This window comes from Alnus glutinosa, chromosome 7 (genome assembly GCF_958979055.1).
Source record: "Alnus glutinosa chromosome 7, dhAlnGlut1.1, whole genome shotgun sequence".
Classification (NCBI taxonomy): Eukaryota; Viridiplantae; Streptophyta; class Magnoliopsida; order Fagales; family Betulaceae; genus Alnus; species Alnus glutinosa.
This window is the reverse complement of record NC_084892.1, coordinates 12,086,158-12,107,530: the sequence shown is the minus strand read 5'-3', so window position 1 is coordinate 12,107,530 and position 21,373 is coordinate 12,086,158. Positions and strand designations below refer to the sequence as shown.

At 36.6% G+C, this 21,373-nt stretch overlaps 1 protein-coding gene across 3 annotated transcripts; it reads right to left on the bottom strand.

Annotated features, from left to right (window-relative positions):
• Positions 1 to 2,624: 2,624 nt before the first annotated feature.
• On the bottom strand, positions 2,625 to 19,514 carry LOC133872485 (ubiquitin carboxyl-terminal hydrolase 5). Of its 3 annotated transcripts, XM_062309997.1 has the most exons (15): positions 19,183 to 19,514; positions 17,762 to 18,016; positions 15,536 to 15,680; positions 15,355 to 15,414; positions 15,145 to 15,243; positions 12,963 to 12,993; positions 12,574 to 12,854; positions 10,893 to 11,033; positions 10,639 to 10,809; positions 6,069 to 6,326; positions 5,827 to 5,975; positions 4,712 to 5,287; positions 3,785 to 4,070; positions 3,224 to 3,454; positions 2,625 to 2,803 (listed from the first exon to the last, which is right to left on the bottom strand). In XM_062309997.1, exons 1-14 carry the CDS (start codon positions 19,320 to 19,322, stop codon positions 3,272 to 3,274), a joined length of 2,775 nt encoding a protein of 924 aa, XP_062165981.1. In that variant the 5' UTR covers positions 19,323 to 19,514; the 3' UTR covers positions 2,625 to 2,803; positions 3,224 to 3,271. The 3 variants fall into 3 exon arrangements, with proteins under 3 accessions (XP_062165981.1, XP_062165978.1, XP_062165980.1); XM_062309994.1 differs by having other exon boundaries at positions 12,574 to 12,993; XM_062309996.1 differs by having other exon boundaries at positions 12,574 to 12,993; positions 15,145 to 15,240.
• Positions 19,515 to 21,373: the final 1,859 nt, after the last annotated feature.

Genomic DNA, 21,373 nt, shown 5'->3' with positions numbered 1-21,373 from the left:
AATAATCATAGTATCGCATACTAATTATAATACTTTGATAGTAGTATTACTATAAATGCATGTATCAATGTATCTAAAATATATACATATTAACATGCTCACTAGCTAGTTCATAAACTAACATATTAAGTTATTAATAGTTAGTATATAATAATATAACTATATTAAATAGTTAGCATATAAATATATAACTATTTATATAAACATAATATATGACACATCACATATAGTTAATTATAGTTACATACTATACGTATACTGTAGTTAATTAGTTATATATATTGTATTAGAGTTACTACTTGCTCACATTATACATACTATAATGTGTTTATAAAGTATTACAAAAAGGTTGTTAAAAGCAGGCCTTTAAAATTATTTAAAATTTTGTGATAATTGAACGATCGAAGTTTCCTTCTAAAATTGGAACCGAACAATCAATTATGTGCTATGGTTTTTTTTTTTTTTTTTTTGAAAAAATAAAATAAAATAATTGAGCTATTTTAAAACCTAACTGCAAGGGGAAACCCTATGTAAGGTCATATGATATATCCATGCCCATTTTTGCCTCTTTTAGGAACCCTAGACCTAGAGAGAGAGAGAGGAGAGACAGAAGGCTACTCTTGGGGGATTTGCTTTTCTATCATGGAGGGCTTCTACCTTGAGGTAGTCCAATCTATGGGTGTTGAATTTTTAAAATCAGAATTGAATTTTTATTCCGTTTGCGAATATTGAGGTTTGATTTTTTAGAAAAAATTGAATAAAGTATGATTTGTTCATAAAAAGTTGAATAAAATATAATTTGTTTTTGAAAAAATTAAATTAAATATAATTTGTTTTTAAAAAAGTTGAATAAAATATAATTTATTTTTTAAAAAAAAACTAGAATCAAAATCATATTTTGTTTCCAAAATTCATTTGCCAAACACACCAACATTTTCATGCATGTTTTACTGTTAACGATTCACATTTAGACATGCTTAGTTAAATCATGGAGTTAGTTGATGGGTTGATTTAATGCAGTTAATCCTTGAAAGGTGTAATGTCTTATATAAAAATCAATATTTTTATAAATGATTAATCCAATAAAACAGTCTTTAACAAAAATGAAGAGAAAAAGAAATGTCTTGGTTAATATTTCATTTCTCTCCCCCCTCCCCCTTGGGGAACGTTCTATATAATTCTTGCAACTTTTGATGCAAATCCTTGACAAACGTTGGTACCTTTTCGCGAATAATCGGAAGAAACCCTAACTGGCGCAGCCAATTATCCTTATCCCTTTACAAACATTCATAATTTCTGTCAGCAACGTTTGCGGTTCTCACCAAAAATGTTTCACCACGAACGATCGTTGACATGTTGTACAGTGTGTCAAAAGATGCATCACACGCCTTCTGCACGTGTGTCGATCGCAGTATGCCAAACGATTGCCCAACCCTAAAAATCACATGAACATTCGCTATTTGCTTGAGAAACTTTTGGACCATTTCTGCATCATGTACCCATTCTATCATACTTTTTGATTAGTGGTAAGTTCTAAAGTGAGAAGAAGTTGAGTTGATAATCTACCTTCGTTTGAGGTAACTTTTGTTGTCTAACCCTTCTTTCATTTTGTTAATACTCTATTTTTATTGTCTCATTTATTTGTTTTCACAAATTACATTACATGCAGCTTTGTAGATTATTTTTCCCTTTTCAAACGAAAATGCCCTTTCCAAAACAAAAGTTAGCATACAAGTCGAGGATTATCACCGTTATTATCTAGTACTTTCAATTTTTATTGATCAAGACAACCACTAAACCACGTTTTGCAGTTAAGTCACTTGATTGAAACATTTAACATATAACAAGTTCCAATTACTCCAAACATACAGCGCAGGGAAACAAAGCTTAAAAATGTGATTGTTGCTGAAGCCTAGCTAGGACAAGATACTTTCTACACGAACCGATGTTAGTTTCTTTAAAAGCGCTCATTTAGATTCCCCAATCACTTGCAAGCCCCAACTATATCCATTTTAAAATTCGAAAAGAAGCTTAGAAAATAAAGATATATTATTTTACATTCTCTCAACATACTCAATTGACATGATATGTTCAATCTTCCCTTAATTTATTTTTATTTTTTTTCCTTTATAATTAAGATTAATTTAAGAGTGAATTGAGCATACCACATTAGCTGACTATGCTAGAAAAATGCAAAATAGCATTTCTTTTTTTTCTTTTTTTTTCTTTTTTAAAAGAAAAAAAAAAAAAAAAAAAAAAAAAAGAAAAAAAAAAAAAGAAAGAAAGATCGAAATAACTCAGGTGGGCCATATCCTGAATTGGACTATTCTAAAGAACTTTTGTTTGGAAGCGGCTGCCTCGTTAACACTAAGATTACCTTTGTTTGCGTAAATGAGTGTCAATTGATTTTGACCCCTGGCGAGTTTTTGCATCATTTGTATAAACAACTGAAACTCCAGCAAGATATTATAGCTGACAGTTGATGAATGCCAAGAGACTAGTAATGCTTTTACAATTCAACATATATATATATATATATATATATATATATATATATATATATATATATATATATATATATATATATCGTAGGGTCATTGGGAATGGGATACAAAAAACATCTCTTCCACCCTCAAACTAGCCTTGCGAAATTGAAATAAAAGGGTCCACGTACAATGCGTCATTTTCTGCACAACTCCTTGAGCAGCCCTTGCGGCCATGAACCCATTAAATCATCTTCAGATCCGCCAAAGGGCTAGTTTTCTAGTTTTCTTCATGCTCAATTTATAACATGCCTAGGGATCTGCAATGTGCCAAACACGAGTCGATCTTACTAAAATATCATTGGCAACCCACTGATTAAAGAGAAATCCTACGTCTATTTCTAAGTGCTTATTTCCGTTTCTTGCTGTGGCAATAAAAATTACCATTGAATTTTAGAAAGGTTAATCTAAATATAATATATCAATAGTAATTTTCACTACTACAACAAGAAATAAACACTTAAAAGTACATGTAGCATTTCTCTTAACACGCCCAATTACTTTTCAGACATGAATTTTTCATCATGTACTAGTCCGCCAAGCATGTACAGCACATACGTTGCCACCCTAGGAGAGGCCCACATGTCTACACTCTCTGTAGCTGAACTCCTCATTTCAACCCAAGGCTTTTACAGTTAGCATACATTTCGGACAAAACTCCCAAATTAATGCAGCCATACCTGGGTATTTCTCTGCTGTTGATTGAGAAATGTTCGTGTCAAAGGGGGTCACTTTCGAGAGCTAACATTGTTGTCACCTGCACAAGACTGTGCTCCATTGCTAGCAGAGGCATCATCAGTCTTCACCCTCCGATAAAAGAGGACGTATGCGGCACCTGTTTTTACTTCTTCCTCATTTATGTGTGATATGTGGTTGTCATCAAAGTTGTACCACCTATTCTCATCTAGAAGCTGCACTTAATGGAAAATGGTATTCATCAGGATATGATATTAACAAGCAAAGAAAAGCCCACTGAAAAGTCAAGTGAATGTCCAGTTGGTGGAAGGCCCCCCAAATATACATCTGCATGGTAAAATTGGAAAAACAATGGTTTGCCATGAAGTTTCAGTGTCAAGTAAAGACACCACACATCAACAATTAACAGCAAAATAACACCCAGATCAGTGTCAAATAAAACGTTTTAAGTTCTAAAATGTTAGATTTTGCACCAACTCAGGGCAGCTGAAGTTTGGAAAAAAGATGAAATCTTAGAGAAAAAGGTAGATAGGTATCTCACTCACCTTGATATGCGCAGTGTAGTGCCCACCACCCATGCCACCATAATGGTTAGTTAGGGCATATAGTTCATAGAGCTGACGCCGGGAATTATTTTTGTTCGCTACATAAGTTGTTAGGTCAAAGTCATGAATGGGGAAGTTGACAAAGGTTTCTAGCTTCAACAGATCCTTATGCTTCATGGACCTGCTGTATGAGAATCTCTTTAAATGGATGACCAATACTTCTGGAAGCCTCCATAGATCAAGCTTTTTACTTGCTTGTCGCCGCTCTTTGCACTGGGGACAGTACCTTCATCAGACACAATAAATCATCAAAGTTGTTCAGCAAGTAGCCATTCACTCACATGGATTTTTGCATCGGCAACATAGTTTATATAGTTTCAAGCACTAAGAACTTTAGACTAGAATTGTCAATGGAAAATGCAAAGTAGCAGAGATTTGACGTTCTTCATTTGAAGGATGCTTAGTAAAGTACAAAGATGTCTTCATCAAAAATGAATTGGGAAAAAGAATAAAATCAGAACGCAAACTAAGAGCAGTTCCATTAATTAACAGAAGGTAATAGCCACCCATCTTCTTCCCTATTACTACAATCATAAGGGACTAGTGAAATGCGAAGTTGTGAGCCAAAAAGGTAGCAAGACTGAAACCCTTGATCATAACCAATTTCGGTCTCAAAACAGTAAAACAGGATTCACACAAGGCAATAAAGTGTTCCATCCTTTTGACAAACTGTTTTGGTCTATAATACAATAAACCAACCATCAAAAGTACAACTTTGGCGAATCACCAGCTAATGAATCAATCTTGGACTATTCTTGACCCTTAGGTAGGATCACCACCAATTTATTAAAAATCCACCATTAACAGATGCAAGCACACAACAAAGATGACAAGGACAGCAGAAATGTAGAAGAAGAAGAAACTAACCACATGTCTTCAGGCACCAGTGGTTCTTCACGCAGAAAAGCTTCCAGGCAGGTGTACAAGGAGAGAGGTTCAGTACGAGCTTTCTTGTTAGGTGGCCCATTAAACACTTCTGGCAAGTTCTCTAGATAGTGTGTATCATACTTGTCTAGAAGCTTCTGTGACCAGTCCACATACACTAGAATTGATGTTGATGATGAGGATAGTCTAATGGGTTTGTCCTCTCCCACTGACAGGTCAATGCAAGCATTACTTTCATCAACCAACTGAAGAGGCAGTCTCAGTAATGTTACTGCTTCAGAATTAGTGTCATCCTTATTTTGTGGATTTGATATTGAGGAGTCTGTACATGCTTCACCAGAACTGAGATCACGGCACTGGTCTGATGCTGCTATAGAGATGTTAGTATCAGAAATATTACTTTGTCCTAGGCTTTCAGTTCTTGCAATTGGAGAAACCATTTTGTGAACCAGTAGCTGTATATCCCCTCTTGTAATTACATCGTCACATGAGATTGATGAGACAAGAGGTGTTCCATAAGGCTTCCATCCTGACGTGGTTTGGGCATCACTGGTTTCCCTAAGACAAAAATTATTCAAGAACTTAGAAAGTGGCACACAAGAAACCACTACAAAGAATAAAAGTAACAAGGGAAATTGATATTTTTCCAAAGTGAAAATAGCCTCTTTTTCATTTTTTTTTAAGTGAAAATGGCATTTATTTTTTTATAAGTAAAAGTGATAATGGCATGTTATCAATCGATCAAATCCACTCACCATTTTTCATCCTTTTGGTCAACAGTTCTTTTTTTTTTTGGGCATGTAAAATTGGAGTATGATGCCATTTCACAGAAGGAACAATTTTGGTCACGAAAAAAAAAAAGGAGAGAGAACTTTTCAGTCCTAACTAACTATGGAACTATCTTCTTGTTCAGGATACCTATGATAATAGTTGAAACAGTCAACATACTAATTAAAGCAATGAACATAAATACTAGTGACGAAGGACATAACAACCAGGGCCAGATTTCTGGGGGCCATGGAAAAAGAGAGAAAATAATAAGCAGCCCACTTTCTTTATTGCTCTGATTAATGTAGCGTTCATGAAATTATACATACTGCTCTCTACGGCGATGTATTAACTGAAGATATTTTGTGCTCTTGACCAGCTTTGGCATCTTGTAGGCAGCAAGGTGGTCATCATCTTTGATGGTGGACAACATTATTAAAGGATCTTCTAGAAACTTCTGAATCAAATGGTTCCGTATCTGTGAACAAAACATTTGAATTATTCAATCCAATTAAACATGCACAAAAATAATCCTAAAAACACAACATCCAGAGAATTCACTGCCACAAACCTCCACAAGCAAAAGCTTCTCGCTATGCTTCAAGGAACATGCACTGCTAAGTGCCTGGATTAAGTCCCTGCAACGTCCCTGCTTTGGGACAGTGACAGTGTAAGCAGATGGAAGGGCACTTCCATCACAAGTGAAAACTGTTACTGTCATAGAGCGCGTAATGGTCAGCTGGAGTGGCAAGGAGAGATACATGAAGGGATCAAATGTGATGGAAACTTTATTGCACACTGGACAAACCAATGTTGACTTGTACTGGCCCTGTGAAGAATAACACAAATCCATAAGTTCAGAAGCATTAGTAGGCTGGTGAACTCAATTACAAAAGAAAATAATGAAAATCAATGGCATATTTTGTGGTAGGATGTGATTAAGATATTTATCCTAGAGTGAAACAAAGTGAGGCATAAATGTTAATCTCATCCAAGCCTTTTACATTTATTAGGGTGATAAACCTGAATACATCAGAATTTGAACCATAATTATAGCTATAGATTAAATCAGGATTTTATAATGAAAAAGTTATATTGATAATAAAAGATCATGTTAGTTTAGTTTCTAGCTTTTCTAAATTTTAGTTTCCATATGAACCATTACATTGACAGCAAAAATTATGTTTCTTAAAATTTTGTTTATTTTGTAATTCAACTTAATATGTTTAAAACATAATTTGTACATATTGCCAGGATAGGTTTAAAACTAATATCATGCAAATGCAAACGAATAAGATCTGAACAACTATATGAGAAACATTGTTTTGTTTTTTTTTTTGTATTTTTTTTTTTTTAAGTTACCTACACACCCGATGGGACTTGAACCCACGACCTCACTCTCCACCTTGCTACAAAGGGAGGAGACAAAAACAGTTATTTTTAGTACAGAGAATAATTGATAATCAATCATCTTTTTGGAAGCTCTCACTTAAAGGACAAGCATTTGAAACCTAGATTTGAATGCCTTCTTTCATTTCCTATGTCATAATAAAACACTTTACAGGACGAAGCAGTCAAACCAACTAAGGCGTCAAACCAACTAAGGTTATGATGCCTCAAGAGCAAGAATAAACAAGGCACTAATAACAAGGTAATTTCAACTCAGATTTTCTTTCTTTTCTTTTATAAGTTATAAATTTCATTATAAAACCGCTTTACAGGGATCAATCCTAATAAATGGGACGTATACAACAGAAACACCCAAAAGCAATTCTACCATCTAAAATTCAAAAGATCTAAGAACTCCAGAAAAGTCAGAAAAGTGTGTGACGCAGTAGCCACTGTTCAATCATAAAGAGACATCAAGAAAAGAAACTTTATCTTCATTACTGGCAATTTGCATCTCGCAGAAGTGCATGCATTGCTTTTTCTTCAAATAGAGTCTCCCCATTGGATTTACGCAAGGGGAACCACCCTACTGATATTACAATGAAGAAATACCTGATACACTCTCCCCATTGGATTTACGCCATACAGATGTCACAATGAAAAAATAGCTGATACACAGTCTCCCCATTGGATATTTCATGCTTTATCAAACTACTTGCCTAAAGGATCTTCCCTAATACTACTGTCTGATAAAACTCTGCGCGGAACTGTGACGTCCCAAATGCTTTTCCAGGGAAAAATGCTGCAAACCCCCTGCCTCAATGCCGTATAATATCTCTTAACCTCAAAGCAACAGCTTCCAACAGGAGTCCAAAATATCTCAACCTCTTAACGAACCATGTAAAGTGTTTCAAGAAAAGAAATCAAAGATTCTTTTTTTTTAGTAGGTAACAAAAGAAACCAAAGATTCTAATTCCCATTTTTGCACCACTAAAAAATATCGGTTTCTAGTAAAAAAAATTGTCACTCAATCAGTACATATATTCTACCACAATTGCATCTTTATCCCATGCGATGCAGAAAAGTTCAGGAAATTCAGTTTCCAACAATGAATCATCCCTCTAAAGATTATGCCAATACTAGATTCAGGTGCCATCCCCTAGCTCAAACCTAATGAAATTGAAAAAGTTCCCCCAACTACATCTAATATTTTTCCATAAGCCAACTCATAAGGTCCTCTTGATCAGTGTGAGCCTTCTCCTTATGACAAACAAAGTTTCTTCCAGCTTGCAAACTTTTTTCCAACCTTTCTGTTACCCGATCCAAAATTGGGTTTACACATGGGGCACCAATCCGCAATATGATTATTTCAAGCTTTAGCAAACTTTTTGCCCAAAGGATCTTTCCTAATGCTACTGTATGATAATTTTTGCCTCTTTGAACAACTTTGAAGAACCAAATACTTTTCCAAGGAAAAAAGCTGTCATCCCCTGCCTCAATGCCTTATAATATCTCTTAACATCGAAGCAACAGCTTCCAACAGGAGTCCAAAAATTATTTTATCCTCAACCTCCTAACAAACCTTGGTAAAGTGTTTCAGAAAAGAAACCGAAGATTCTAATTCCCATTCTTGTACCACCCTAACAAATCTTGGGTTCCAATAAAAAATTGTAACTCGACCGGTCCATATTTTCTACCATCATTGCCTCTTTCGCATGCAATGCGGAAAAGTTCAAGAAATTCAGGCTATGTTTTTCAAAAAGTCTTCTCTTTTCAAAGCCAAAAACACTCTTTTTTTAAAAAAAAAAAAAAAAAAAAAAAAACTAACAAACATTTCCATTTTTCAAAACAGAAAAAACTTGCCAAAAAACGTAACACAACACTTTTCAAAAAAAAAAAAAAAAAATTGATAAGTAATAAGCCAATCTTATTAAAAGTGTGAGGCACCCCTTAGTACACGGGAGTATACAAAAGGAAACGCCTAACTAGTGAAACGAGTAAGGAAACCAAGAAAGCTAAAAGATAAGGAGGACACAACCCATAGTTCAAAGATACAAAGTGTGATAGAAGGAGGATAAAATTTCCTCAGGGGTCTTCTCCACATCCTCAAAGCTCCGGTTATTTCTTTCCCTCCATAAGCACCAAAAGAGACAAGTGAATACTATTTTCCACACCGTAGCACTCCTCGACCGGCCCGAAGACCACCAACAAGCAAGGAGATCGATAACCCGATATGGCATAACCCAAGATAACCCAAAACAACTGAAATGAGAGTACCACAAAGCAGAAGTCACATCGCAATGGAGAAGAATATGGTCCACGGACTCCTTCGTCTTCTTGCACATGTAGCATCTTTTCAAAAAAATAAACACAACACACTTCTTAGAAAGATTTTTTTCAGAAAAGTTTTCACACCTCATTGGAATATTTTGAGAAAACATGTGCAAAATTTTTCCTGTTTAGGGGCTGACTTAATATTCATAAATTGATTAAAAAGATAGATAGAGAGAGAGAGAGAGAGAGATGGCTACACGGCCACCCAAAAGGTCAGGGGTGGCCGCACGACCACCCCAACAGGTCAAGGGTGGCTGTGCGGCTACCCCGACCTGATAGGACTGGCCATGCAGCCACATTTGTCTTGGTCAAAGGCGGCCACGTAGCCACCCAAACCAGATAGGTGTGGCCAAGTCGCCACCTCTATCCTAGTCAGGGGAGGCTACACGGCCTCCACAATAGGGATCAAGTCCTGATCAAAAATGAAATCAAAGAACTCCACCATAGCCGGGCAAAAATGGGCTTCTCCCAATCTCTCACTAGGGATATGGGTGACGTTAAAATCACCCTTAATGCACCAAGGCAAGTTCCCCTAATTGACCATACCAGCCAATTCATCCCAAAGAAGCCTTCTATCCCCATCAAAATTAGGGCCATTAACACCCGCAAAAGCCCAAGTGAAATGATCTTCAACGTTCCTAAATTTAACAGACAAGGTGAACTTCCCCACACACTCATCGACTTTTTTCCACCACCCTCCTATCCCACATAATCAAAATGCCACCAGAAGCCCCTCTAGAGTTCAAACAACACCAATCCACATGATGACATCCCCACAAACTACACACAACACTACAAGACATGACCTCCAGCTTAGTTTCTTGAAAACTGACAATATCAACCTTCCAATCTCTGAGTAAATTCCTTACCCTAAGGCATTTATCCCTCTCATTCAACTCTCATGTTCCAAGACAACAATTTAGGCTTCATTAAGAACTGAGAAACCCTTTTCCTTTCCTTTTACATGGCTTGTACTCTCACCTTTAGAGTCATAATTAATAGATCATTCCAAAATACCTAATGACATTACTATTAGTGATGGTGTCTCACTACTAGTGAAGAATAAAATTTGACCTAAGGACATTACATGTTTAGCAACAATCTTTAATATCCGACCTCCTCACTTAAGAAATAAAACATGGATCTGATTATCAATGATACCCAGGATATACCGCTCTTTACATCCTATGCAAAATACCTTCAAAGATGAAAATAATATTTAAAAAGAGGAAGACTCTGCCTGAGAGCTATGACCAAGAATTTCGCCCTCAAAGCTTGACCTGGATTTCATGAAAGCGAAAAGACGTACAGGAATGATTGATTCCAGAAAGAAGAAGCTTGCATTCAAGGAAAAAGAGTATCAAACCATCAACCCCACTCAAGATTTAGATTTAAAAAATCATGAACATTATACTTACTTGGCACACATCAACAATTATAGAATCATTACGAGCAATATGATTGGCCCAATACTCGTCTGCAACTTCTTCATCAGGTCGGCCATCAGCATCCCTGGACTTTATGTAAGGTTTGTGTTTGACGCGATTCAGATCTTCATGAAGACCATCTAGCAGAAATGCTAAAAGCTCCTGGCAAAATAACACACCATTTTACAGATGCAAATTGCATGAAAACCATAGAATTAATAAAAGCTACATGTTAAGCACCAAACCTGGGAATCATGCTGATTGTAGCCACTAAATTGAGGTGCAAAGCGAGCAAGCTTTGCTTTAAAGGATCGAGGAGCAACTGGCATTCGTCCAGGTGCCCATAGCTTTCGAAGTAACTCACCAAATGCTAGTGCTAGCTCACCCTACATAATTACCACTTCAATCACTAGAATAACAGCATAATAGAACTAATATTATGTTATACTCATTATAGAATTTTCCAAAAACAAATATGTTGGAATAAAAAGTAAATATCTACCAGAAAAAATTGTGACATACACAAATATTAACATCAGTGTCTGACAATCACGTAAGAATAACATAAGAAATATATTTTAGAGAAGCTAGAGGTGGCAACAATTATGGACAACAAAAAAAGCAAGTCATCTAAAGATGGTATGGCCATGCACAACAAAGATATTGAATGGGCAGGGAGTTACCTAAATAAAGTTGAAGGCAGTACAAAGAGAAGAGGAAGACCATAAGAATGTGGGTTGAGTAGCAAAAAGCCCCATACGTAGAAAAGACAGAACCATGGTAGAGTAGCAAGGAAGAGGACTTTTTGTAGTTAAACTCTATTGCAGATAGTATATCAAACACTGGAATACAAAAAACACACTAGTTGCTTTCCTTCACCACCCATAATCATTACACAGAATGAACCTCAAATTTGGAAGCAACCCATATTCCTTTTGCTTCATGAAGTTGAAGCAAGGAACCTAAAATTTAGTCATTGTTCAGGTGCTGTATCTAACCCTATTAAACGAGTCAAGGGATAAATCAGATTTAAAAGGGTGGACACAAGATAACGGAGCTCACTAGCATAACCAGCACACATGATCTAGTTTCATTCATTGAAGAGAAACATAATGGTGAAAACAAATAACAAGAAAAGAGGAGGATATGGTTAAGAAAGATGCATAGAAGAATTACTCTTAACAACAAAAATTCACTCAAGTGACACATAAATTGGAACTTGAATGGAAATATGATTTAGCAAAGAGCAATAAAGGCACCTTGAAGACTATATGTATTTACAAACAAATCAGGAAAGCGAAAATAAAAACTAGAAGGGAAAATATGCTAGAACCCCCCACACTTTGCGCGATTTTGATATTAACACCCCAATTTTCAATTTTGTCCATTTTTAAGACCCAAGTTTACAAAGATTTTAAATCTTAGATCTTTGTCCATTTTTCCCTCAAATAAATAACAAAAATGACATGGAAATACAATTATGTCCTTATTAAAAATTTAAAAAAGTAAAAAGGGGGGAGGGGGGGGGGGGGGGGGGGGCCACGGCGTGGAGGCCATGTTCTTTCTTTTATTTTTTAAATTCCTAATAGGAAGGGCATAATTATAACTTTCAGGTCGTTTCTGTTATTTATTTGAAAGAAAAATGAATTGAGGTCTTAAATTTAAAATCTTTTGAAACTCGGGTCTCAAATTTGCAAAATTAGAAGCTGCAGTCTCAATGTCAAAATCGCCCAAAGTATAGTGGGGTCATAGCATATTTTCGCCAAATAAAAATACAAAGAACTACAAAACCGATCCAATAAATTCAGGACATAGCATTTTAGACACTAAATTCTAGTTTTCTTATAAAATCTCAAATGGCTTTAAACTCATGCATGGACAAAAAGATCGATTATTTCACATTTTAGAATTGTCTTTGGTACTTACAACCATGCCCAAAGGGTTTTGCCAATTGATCTCTTGATGATAATCTTCCCGAAAATATCTAGCAAACTCCGGTGTATGAACAAGGCATTGTATTGCACTGTTCATAAAACAAGTGTTCCCAAGGTTCAGCAACCCAGTCAACCCACCAGTAGCACCCCTTGTACTAATGCTGCTGATTCCATACGTGTTATCCAACTCTCTAACTGGAGAAGTCAGGTTGAGACTTTGTGACAGCTCCATAATGTGGCTTCTAGACGTACCCTTACTTGCAGACCAGCCTCCTGCAATTGATAAGCTTGACTTAGAAGGCTCTATAAGAAAAGAAGTAGCTTCCCTCGGTGAAGATCCATTGTCCTGAACAGAATTAATGGAACCGGCCGGTGCAGTACCATTCACATGGTTAAGGACCTCCACCAGAATCTGTTTTAATTGATTAAAGAACAAAAGAAAAATGAAATGTTAAAACCGGAAAAACTATCAGGTAATAGTTAAGATGAGGCCATCATCACATATACAGAAGCCAGAAGGAAACTAGCCAAAAGATACATACAAGGACGAAGACCATTTCATCTTTTAATGTATGTGACTTTCTCAACTATGCATATATACCTATATTAATGAAGGTCAATGTTTTGGAGTGACTGTGCCAATGTATGTGTGTGCACGCGTGTGTGCACAAGATAAAACTACATAGGATGTCTTCAGTAGTCAAAATGCCAGCCATAACAAAATTAACACGACATTTGGGCATAAATGCATCATTAATTACCAATCACAATAAATTGGTTACTTTACATTATGTGTACATGAAAAAGGCATGACAAATAGTTTCTGCACCTCATTAAATAAAGTAAGCATTCAGATGTTGTGAGCCAATAATGGATGCCATGCTAACCAAACAGAGAGTTTTCTGAATGTCACAGTCGATGAGCACCAGAGTGATAGAGCACAGATGGCAACTAAGCCTTATACTAGTTATGCTCCTACTACACTAACATGACTATCAAGGCCATCTCTAAGCATTTATTTGAAGTTGTCATTTCCTTTTCTTCGGGGGGTATTTTAGGGCTACTTGTGTACTTCCAGTGTACATGGCCTTTGCCCTTTTTCTCTTATTAAATTTATCTAATTATCAAAAAAAAAAGAATAAAAATAAATAAATAAATAAAAAAAAAAAAAAAAAAGAAGAAGAAGAAGCACTAGAGACTTCTTTTAGAGGTTCTTTGAGCTTCTTTTTTTTTTTTTTAATAAGTAATCATCAACAAAACAAATATCATTAAAAGAGTAAGTCGCCCCTAAATACACAAAAAGTATACAAAAGGAAACACCTAACTAAAAAGAGCAAAAAGAACAAGGAAATCACTATAACTAATCGACAAAGAAGATACATAAACAGCTGTCCACAAATACAAAGTTTTAAAGAATAAGGAATTAATCCCCTCCAAAGTCCTCTCGCGATCCTCAAAACCTCTATCATTCTTTGAGCATTGTCTTACAATTATCATTTCATAGAAATGTCAGCTCTAAGAGTCTTAGCAATGAATAATCGCAGATTGAATATTGTTAGTTATTTCCTTCTTCTTTTTCTCTATCAAGGGGGCTGGGAGGATTCAACACAGAACTTCTTAAAAATGCCGGCATGTAATATTACAGGACATACGAGGCATACAAATCGAAAGTAATAAAAAAGAATTACACAGACAATAAAGAATGACCAAGCCACATTAGTATCTAAGCAGAATGTCCTCTAGTTTAAGGAATGCATGTACACCAAAAAGCCACAGGTTTAAGAACCATCTCCCCTATCACCTCAACATCTATCTTCACCCTATCAAAAACCATTATGTTTCTATAATTCCAAGAGATCATAAAACCACAAATTAAGTACTCTTGCGCAATAAATGCATTTAAAAGACCACCCTTTGTTGCATCCTCCTAGCCCCACCCTTCATCTTTCAGGTTTACACAAAATGCAGCTAACAAGACATTCCCATCTTCTGAACAAGAAAGAGTAGTCGTCCATGCCTCCTTATTTTTTGCCAGAGAATAGACATTCAAACACATTGAAGATATAAGTACCACGTCACAACTTTTACTCAAATCTCATTGAAGTAACCCAATTTTCGAAAGGCCTGAAAAGCCATTATAATGGCGCTCTACAGTCCACAAGCCACACCGCACAGACACCAAGTATTCTTCTTCACTATATACCACGCAACAATGATCTTCCCCCATCATCTCTCCTTCTCATAACAGAAACTCTATGACCAAATGAAATTATGAGCTAGATATTCACTGGTTGGATTCCAAGAGAGAGAGAGAGACCGTGTTTTCCATATTTTCAATTCTCTAGAAAAGTCTAGACTATGTACTTCTAAAAGATGTGATAGACCAAGACTTAAGACATTCAATAACAAATTTTTTAAAATATATATTTTGTAAGTTCTTTCACATTCACATAATAGTTGGGTATTCAAGCAAGTACACCAAATGCAAAATCAGATTTCATATGCTAAAGTGACTTCTTTATAGAAACTTTAAAGGATAGTTAATGGTTTAACGTAAACCCACATCCTGATCCATCTGTATATTGGCATCATCAAGCGTTTTGTCCATGTCATTCATCAAAGCATGTTTCCGACGGGCATAGTAATCCCAGATGCACACCTGCTGTGACAGATCAATACTTTTAAAACTGAACGTAAAAGATTGCTGAAGAAGAACATTTTGCAAAAACAGAATAGAATTTAAAGATGTATGTAGGATATATGAAGTCCTTACTTGTTCCAAGTTAAGCTCAAAAATTTCACAGGCTTTCCTATGCAGCTCTCCAATGGTTTCCTGCCAAAATGTTTGAATATTAAGATAAGCAAATTCAATATACTTATATATATATATTAATGAAAGAGGTGCAAAAGGGACTAAAGAAAGCAGTATAAACAACGAAGTCTCAGTATCATACCTTCTTGCTTATTCTAATAGTAGAGCGGTCAACTTTTGGCATCACATGTAACTGGAGGCGCAGAGGGTACACCTCAACAGCCAACTCTGTCTGGGAAAGACCTGAACTGATTACTTTCCGTGCCAGTGTTGGACCACCTCCATACCTAAGACAAGCAAAAGATATTTTGATAAGTAAAGGAAAATATTATAATTGATTGCTCAACAGTTCATTTAAATGACAACATGGAAACTACAAGTAATTCCAATGGATACACACTGTTGGTCCCTACAATTTTAATTTTTCAATCAAATTCTTCAATTATATAACTCATTACAGTGGGTTCGAAATTGTGAGGGAAACTACACTCACATTACAAAACCTTCTTCCATAGTGGTCTTTTCTGACGTAGCACACAACCTTAGCCAATATGGCTCTCACAGAAGAACGACATGGCACACACGTCAAACAATCATTCATCAAACCCCTGCCCACCTTTCAGAACCCTGCTCACATAGAGGTGGCAATTCGGGTTCATGGGTCTAGTTCGTGTTGTGTCGAGTCATAAATATATGACTATATGTGTCAACAAAAACACAACCCATTTAATTAATCATGTCAAACCGCCCTAACGACCTGTTTAACTAAACAAGTGATACGACGCGACTTATATAACTCATTTAATAAACAGATGGTGTTGGGTTTAATAGAATTTGAACTTCAATGATTTGTATTGATGTGTAGTAACGTATATATAGAGAAAATAGTAACATGATCTTTTGATCAGTTAAGTAAACCTATCTAATGTTTGAATTACAAACATACACCTTATCTAGCTTATCTAGAGTTTGAATAGAATTCAAACTCTCTATTTTAAATATACAGAATCCTATCTATTAGTTAGGAGTCTGCACTAGAGAGGAGTCTTCACTTGAACTTGGATGGGTTTTTGCAGATACTGAGGTGGCAACAGTGATATGGTTTACAGGGTTGACATGAACGCAACCCGTTTCAACTTGTTTTAATATAAATGGATTAAGTTGACACAAATACTTAATCTAACCTAATTAACACAATATCAATTATACACATTCATAACAAAATCAATTTGACAATCGATATTCTTTTTTTCTTTTTCTTTTTTTGATTAGTAAGAAATATTTTATTAAAAAAGTCTAAGGCGCCCCTAAGTACGAAGAAACAACCAAACTAGCCCACAAAAAGAAACCCAACAAACCCGCACGAACCTAAAGCCCTCAAAACCAAAAGCCACAAGGAGCACTCAACGCTACAGCACGTGAGCCTTGCATTTCCTTCACCGAGAGGACGCGCTTGCATCGCCGTAGTTAATGGAGCTTTTCAGACTCAACATCCCCCTCCTACCTTTGGTCTTTAGACGGGCAACCTTTGCTACCCGATGACATCCTCTTCAATGGCATCCAAAATCGCGAAGGACGAATCCTCATCCTCATCACCATCCAACACCCAATCCAAGGGCAAGTTGGAAGGACAAACACCCAAAGGGTGAGGGGAGTCTCCATCCTCCCCAACTCAAACCTCATTGCTCTGATCTCACACAACAATCTCCCCAAACGGACCAAAACCTACTAGCCACTTCTGAGATTGGATCAAATCATTCAACCTGAAATCCACGCCTTTTTCAGCAATTGGAGTAACGCAACCACCCAAAAGAGAGGGAACCCTTTTCACCCCATCTTTTGGCGAGAAATGAGGAGCAACCTCAAGAATGCTCAGGAGAAGAAAGCCTCGCCGAAGAAGGCTAGACAGAGGAGACTTTTCGACCCCTCCCCCACCTGGCTACGGCGAGGACTGGACCACGGTGACCAAGGCCTTAGAAAAAGCACGCAAAGACAGCGCCGTCGGAGCACTGATCACCTTCATTGCCTCGTCAAACAAAGAAGCATCCATCTGAGCAATTTTTCCTACCTTCAATCTTTGGTGATATCTCAGCACAGATTTGGGCTCTAACGGGTAGATGAGAGACCCACACTCCGACATTACCAAAAGAGAAAAGTGAAGCCTTTCACCCAACGCATGCTGCAAAACTTTTCCAGCATTCCTTTATAAACCGTGATAAACGGTACACAAAACTGATGGTCTAAAACTAAACTACTGATATTATCCACCCATGATATTAAAATATTTATTTTAATATAAGTTTGCATAATGCTACGAGTGCAAAGAAAATATGAAACACAAAATCTTGTACATTTCCGCATAACTTACCACGAATATAATTGATTCCAAACTTCTTGTGGAAGCAATACATAGTCACGGCCTTCTAGTAGAGTATCATGAATCTCAATGCCCACAGTAGAGTCATCAGATGCTGAATCATATATCAAATCAGAATTATCAATACCAGCAGGCCTCTTTAGACAACTGGAACCAACCAAATCACCATGTTCTAACAAGGAAGATCCATCATTAGCATTATTTGGTTGGTCTTGATTCGCATATTCAATCCAATTTTGCCACCATCTGTAAAAACCAATAAAAAACACATTAGAAAACGAATTTTTCATTTAATTTTTTTTTTTTATATGCAATCAACAAATATCATTAAAAGCAGTATTACCCAAAAAAACAAAAGGACAAAGAAGACTGGGGGCAATACACACAACATTTCAGACTAGAAATAGCAATTAGTGTAACCAGATATTAGGTACTGAATGGTGAAGAAAATAAACTGCCGTGCCATTTGCCAGCAGTTGAAGAAAGAAAGCTAAAAATTTTGTTCTTTTCTCTTGTAGATTAGGCTGCAACTCTTAAAATGATTAGAAAGAGCAGCTCATGTTAAGCAATTAACCATAGGAGAGGTTTTTCATTCCAATACAAAACCTTCTTATCATCAGAGGCCAATTCCAAAATGGAGCCCAGAGAAATTGGTAAAAGAGAATGGAAATAATGGCTTCGTGAGGAGAGAGAGCTATCACCACCATGAATCCCCCAAACACCTAACTTACATCACACATTACATGAAATAAGAATAAAGGAAGAAACCAAGTGCCAGATATAACTTCAACACGTTTAAACTCAGATATAATGCAATTCAAGCCACAATGCCACATCCGGAGGCACTCCTAAATCTTGGAATGACTGAGCAGTAAATGACATGACCAGGATCTATTGGAAGCCCTCCAATAAAAAGAGCAACATCACCACCTAATCCATTTAATTAGCAAAGTGTCTCAACTCACCAATTCATACCAGAGTCGATCATCTACCACAACGCACGAAGTAGAGCTTTAAAAAAGCAGAATAGCAAGCCAAGTTTCAACCATAAGGTCACAAAAAGTAAACCCAATTTCTACTGTCCTTCAAAAAGACCCCAACGTACCGTTCGGCAGTCTCCATACATAACGCTTATCAAGTGAAACCCTCACAACGGTTTAGTTAGGCGCAAAGTGAAAACGACACTGGAATGCATTTGCAAATGCACTAATTCCACTAATGTTTCCCAACAGAAACACTGAAACTGAGCATTCTAAAGCCCTCACCTTTCTACAATCATTTTAGCTATAGCAAAATATCCCTCTACTACACTCTAGGATCTCGAATTTACACACAAAAGCACTTTCCGTAAAGATTGAAACAATTATGAAACGAAATCAAGAATTTCGAAAAGAAAAAGAGTAGAAAAGAACCTCTGAGTAATTAAATAAAAGTTGTCCCCCTCCTTGCTATTAGCCTCGGCAGCCAAAGCAATATCTCGGATCATAATCCTCTCTTCCTCCGGCGTCAGCTCCGTACTGCTTGCGCTGCTGCACATCGACACCTCCGCCATTGCGCCCTCGACGTTCTCGCTTTTTCTCGGATCTGATATTACCACCGGAAATCTCAGATTGAGGAATTGATAAAATTTTTCTTTACCGTGACCAGACAAGGAGGAGGGGTTTTTCAGAAATAGTTAAAACCCGGCTAAAGTCTCTCGATTGAGCATTATACGGCCGGTCGCTTCACGTTTGATTAATCCCGGTCCCTCAGAAGAATAAAAATAGAAAGAGATTGCCTCTAGTCAAATAAAGAAAAAAAAACTTTAATTAACTTATACTCCATTTGTTTCAGCGTAAAATGATTTCTGAAAAATAGTTTCGGTATTTTTCGGTGTTTGGTAGGGGCGAAAATAATAGTCAACCAGAAAATGATTTCCGTTTGACCAAAAATACTTAATAAATTTCGAAAAATGATTTACGTTTTTTAAAAGCGTAAATCATTTTCCGTAGATAGTAGACGCAATCGACTCTCTTTTAAACAACGTAGTCGACCTTTACGTTCAAGCAATTGACTATTGCCGAATTTCGACAAGTCAAATTCCGACTCCACTCGGTGCTGGAATTCGACAAATTAATCCAGAATCCAGCGACGTCCGGCAGATGTCGCTGGATTCCGGGAATACCATGCCAGATTCCTGCCAGACTGGCCAGAATCTTGCCGGAGTGGTCGGATCTCCGGCTATCTCGCCGGATCCCGACCAGAACTCCGGCCATCTGGCCGGAATCCTAGACGGATCCGGCCGTTCTGGTCGAACCTCCAGCCGTCTGGCCGGAGAGACCGGATCCGGCTAGAACGCCGGATCACTGGCCGTCTGGCCGGGATCCTGGCCGGACCCCCGGTATCTGGCCGGATCCGGCTGTTCTGGCTGAATCCCGGGCCAGCTGGCCAGAAACTAGCCAGGACGGCCGGATTCCGGCAACATTTGCCAGAATTTATATATGTCAAATAGAAAAAAATAAAAATAAAAAAAATAAAAATAAAAATAAAAATTATATTATTTTATATTAATATTTTTTATTTTGTGAATAAAATTTAATTTTTTTAAATTAATATTATTAAATTAAAATATAAATAATATTTGTAATTTTCCGTACGCGCCAAACACTGAAAAATGATTTCGACAAAAAATATCTTTCTGAAAAATGACTTCCCTAAAACTATTTTACGACGGAAACCATTTTACACCGAAACAAACGGAGTATTAATGAATTGAAGCCATTTTTACCATTATTCTCTTAATTTATTTTTTTTAAATAAGTAATAAAAATTTCATTAAAAAAGCGTAAGGTGCCCATAAGTACACAGAAAGTATATAAATGAACAACTTAGCAAGTCTACAAAACAGAACCCAATAAGCCCCACTAAAAACTAAACACCCAACAACACCCAAAACCCTCATGAACTCCAAAAACCCAAAACAGTAAAAGCTCCCAAAAAACACCCAAACAACATTAAAGCCCTCAAGAAACCCAAACCCCAAATACAGTAAAAGGCCCCAAAAAACACCCAACCCAAATAAACAGAAAAAGCCCCAGAAAACCCGAACAAACCCTCTCCAAAACTCAAAAGAGACACCCAAACTCAAGCCAACAACAGCCAAAAAACAGGCTCAAAAAACAAAAACAGCCCCAACAAAAACCTAAACCTACCCAAAAAAACCCAGACCCAACAAAAATACAAACCCAAAATTTAAAAAAAACAAAAAAAACAAAAAACAAAAAACAAAAAACACAAAAAAACAAAACAAGCCTGAAACACAACTGAAAAACAAACCTAAAATACAAAGAAAACCGAAAATACAAAGGAAAAGCCACAGCTATAAAAAAAACCCAACACATGTCACTCTTAATAAAAAAATATATTAATATATTAAAAATTAAAAACTTTAAATTTTATTTTATTTAAAAAAAAATGAAAAAGAAGGGTTTAGGAGGTGGTTTGCCTCCTCCCCATGGCCACCCCTTATCCATCTAGGGTGGCGTGCAGCAACCCCAGCCCCATTATTCTCTTAATTTATTTTTTTACACCGATCCAAAAAAAGGGCTACAAAAAAACACAACA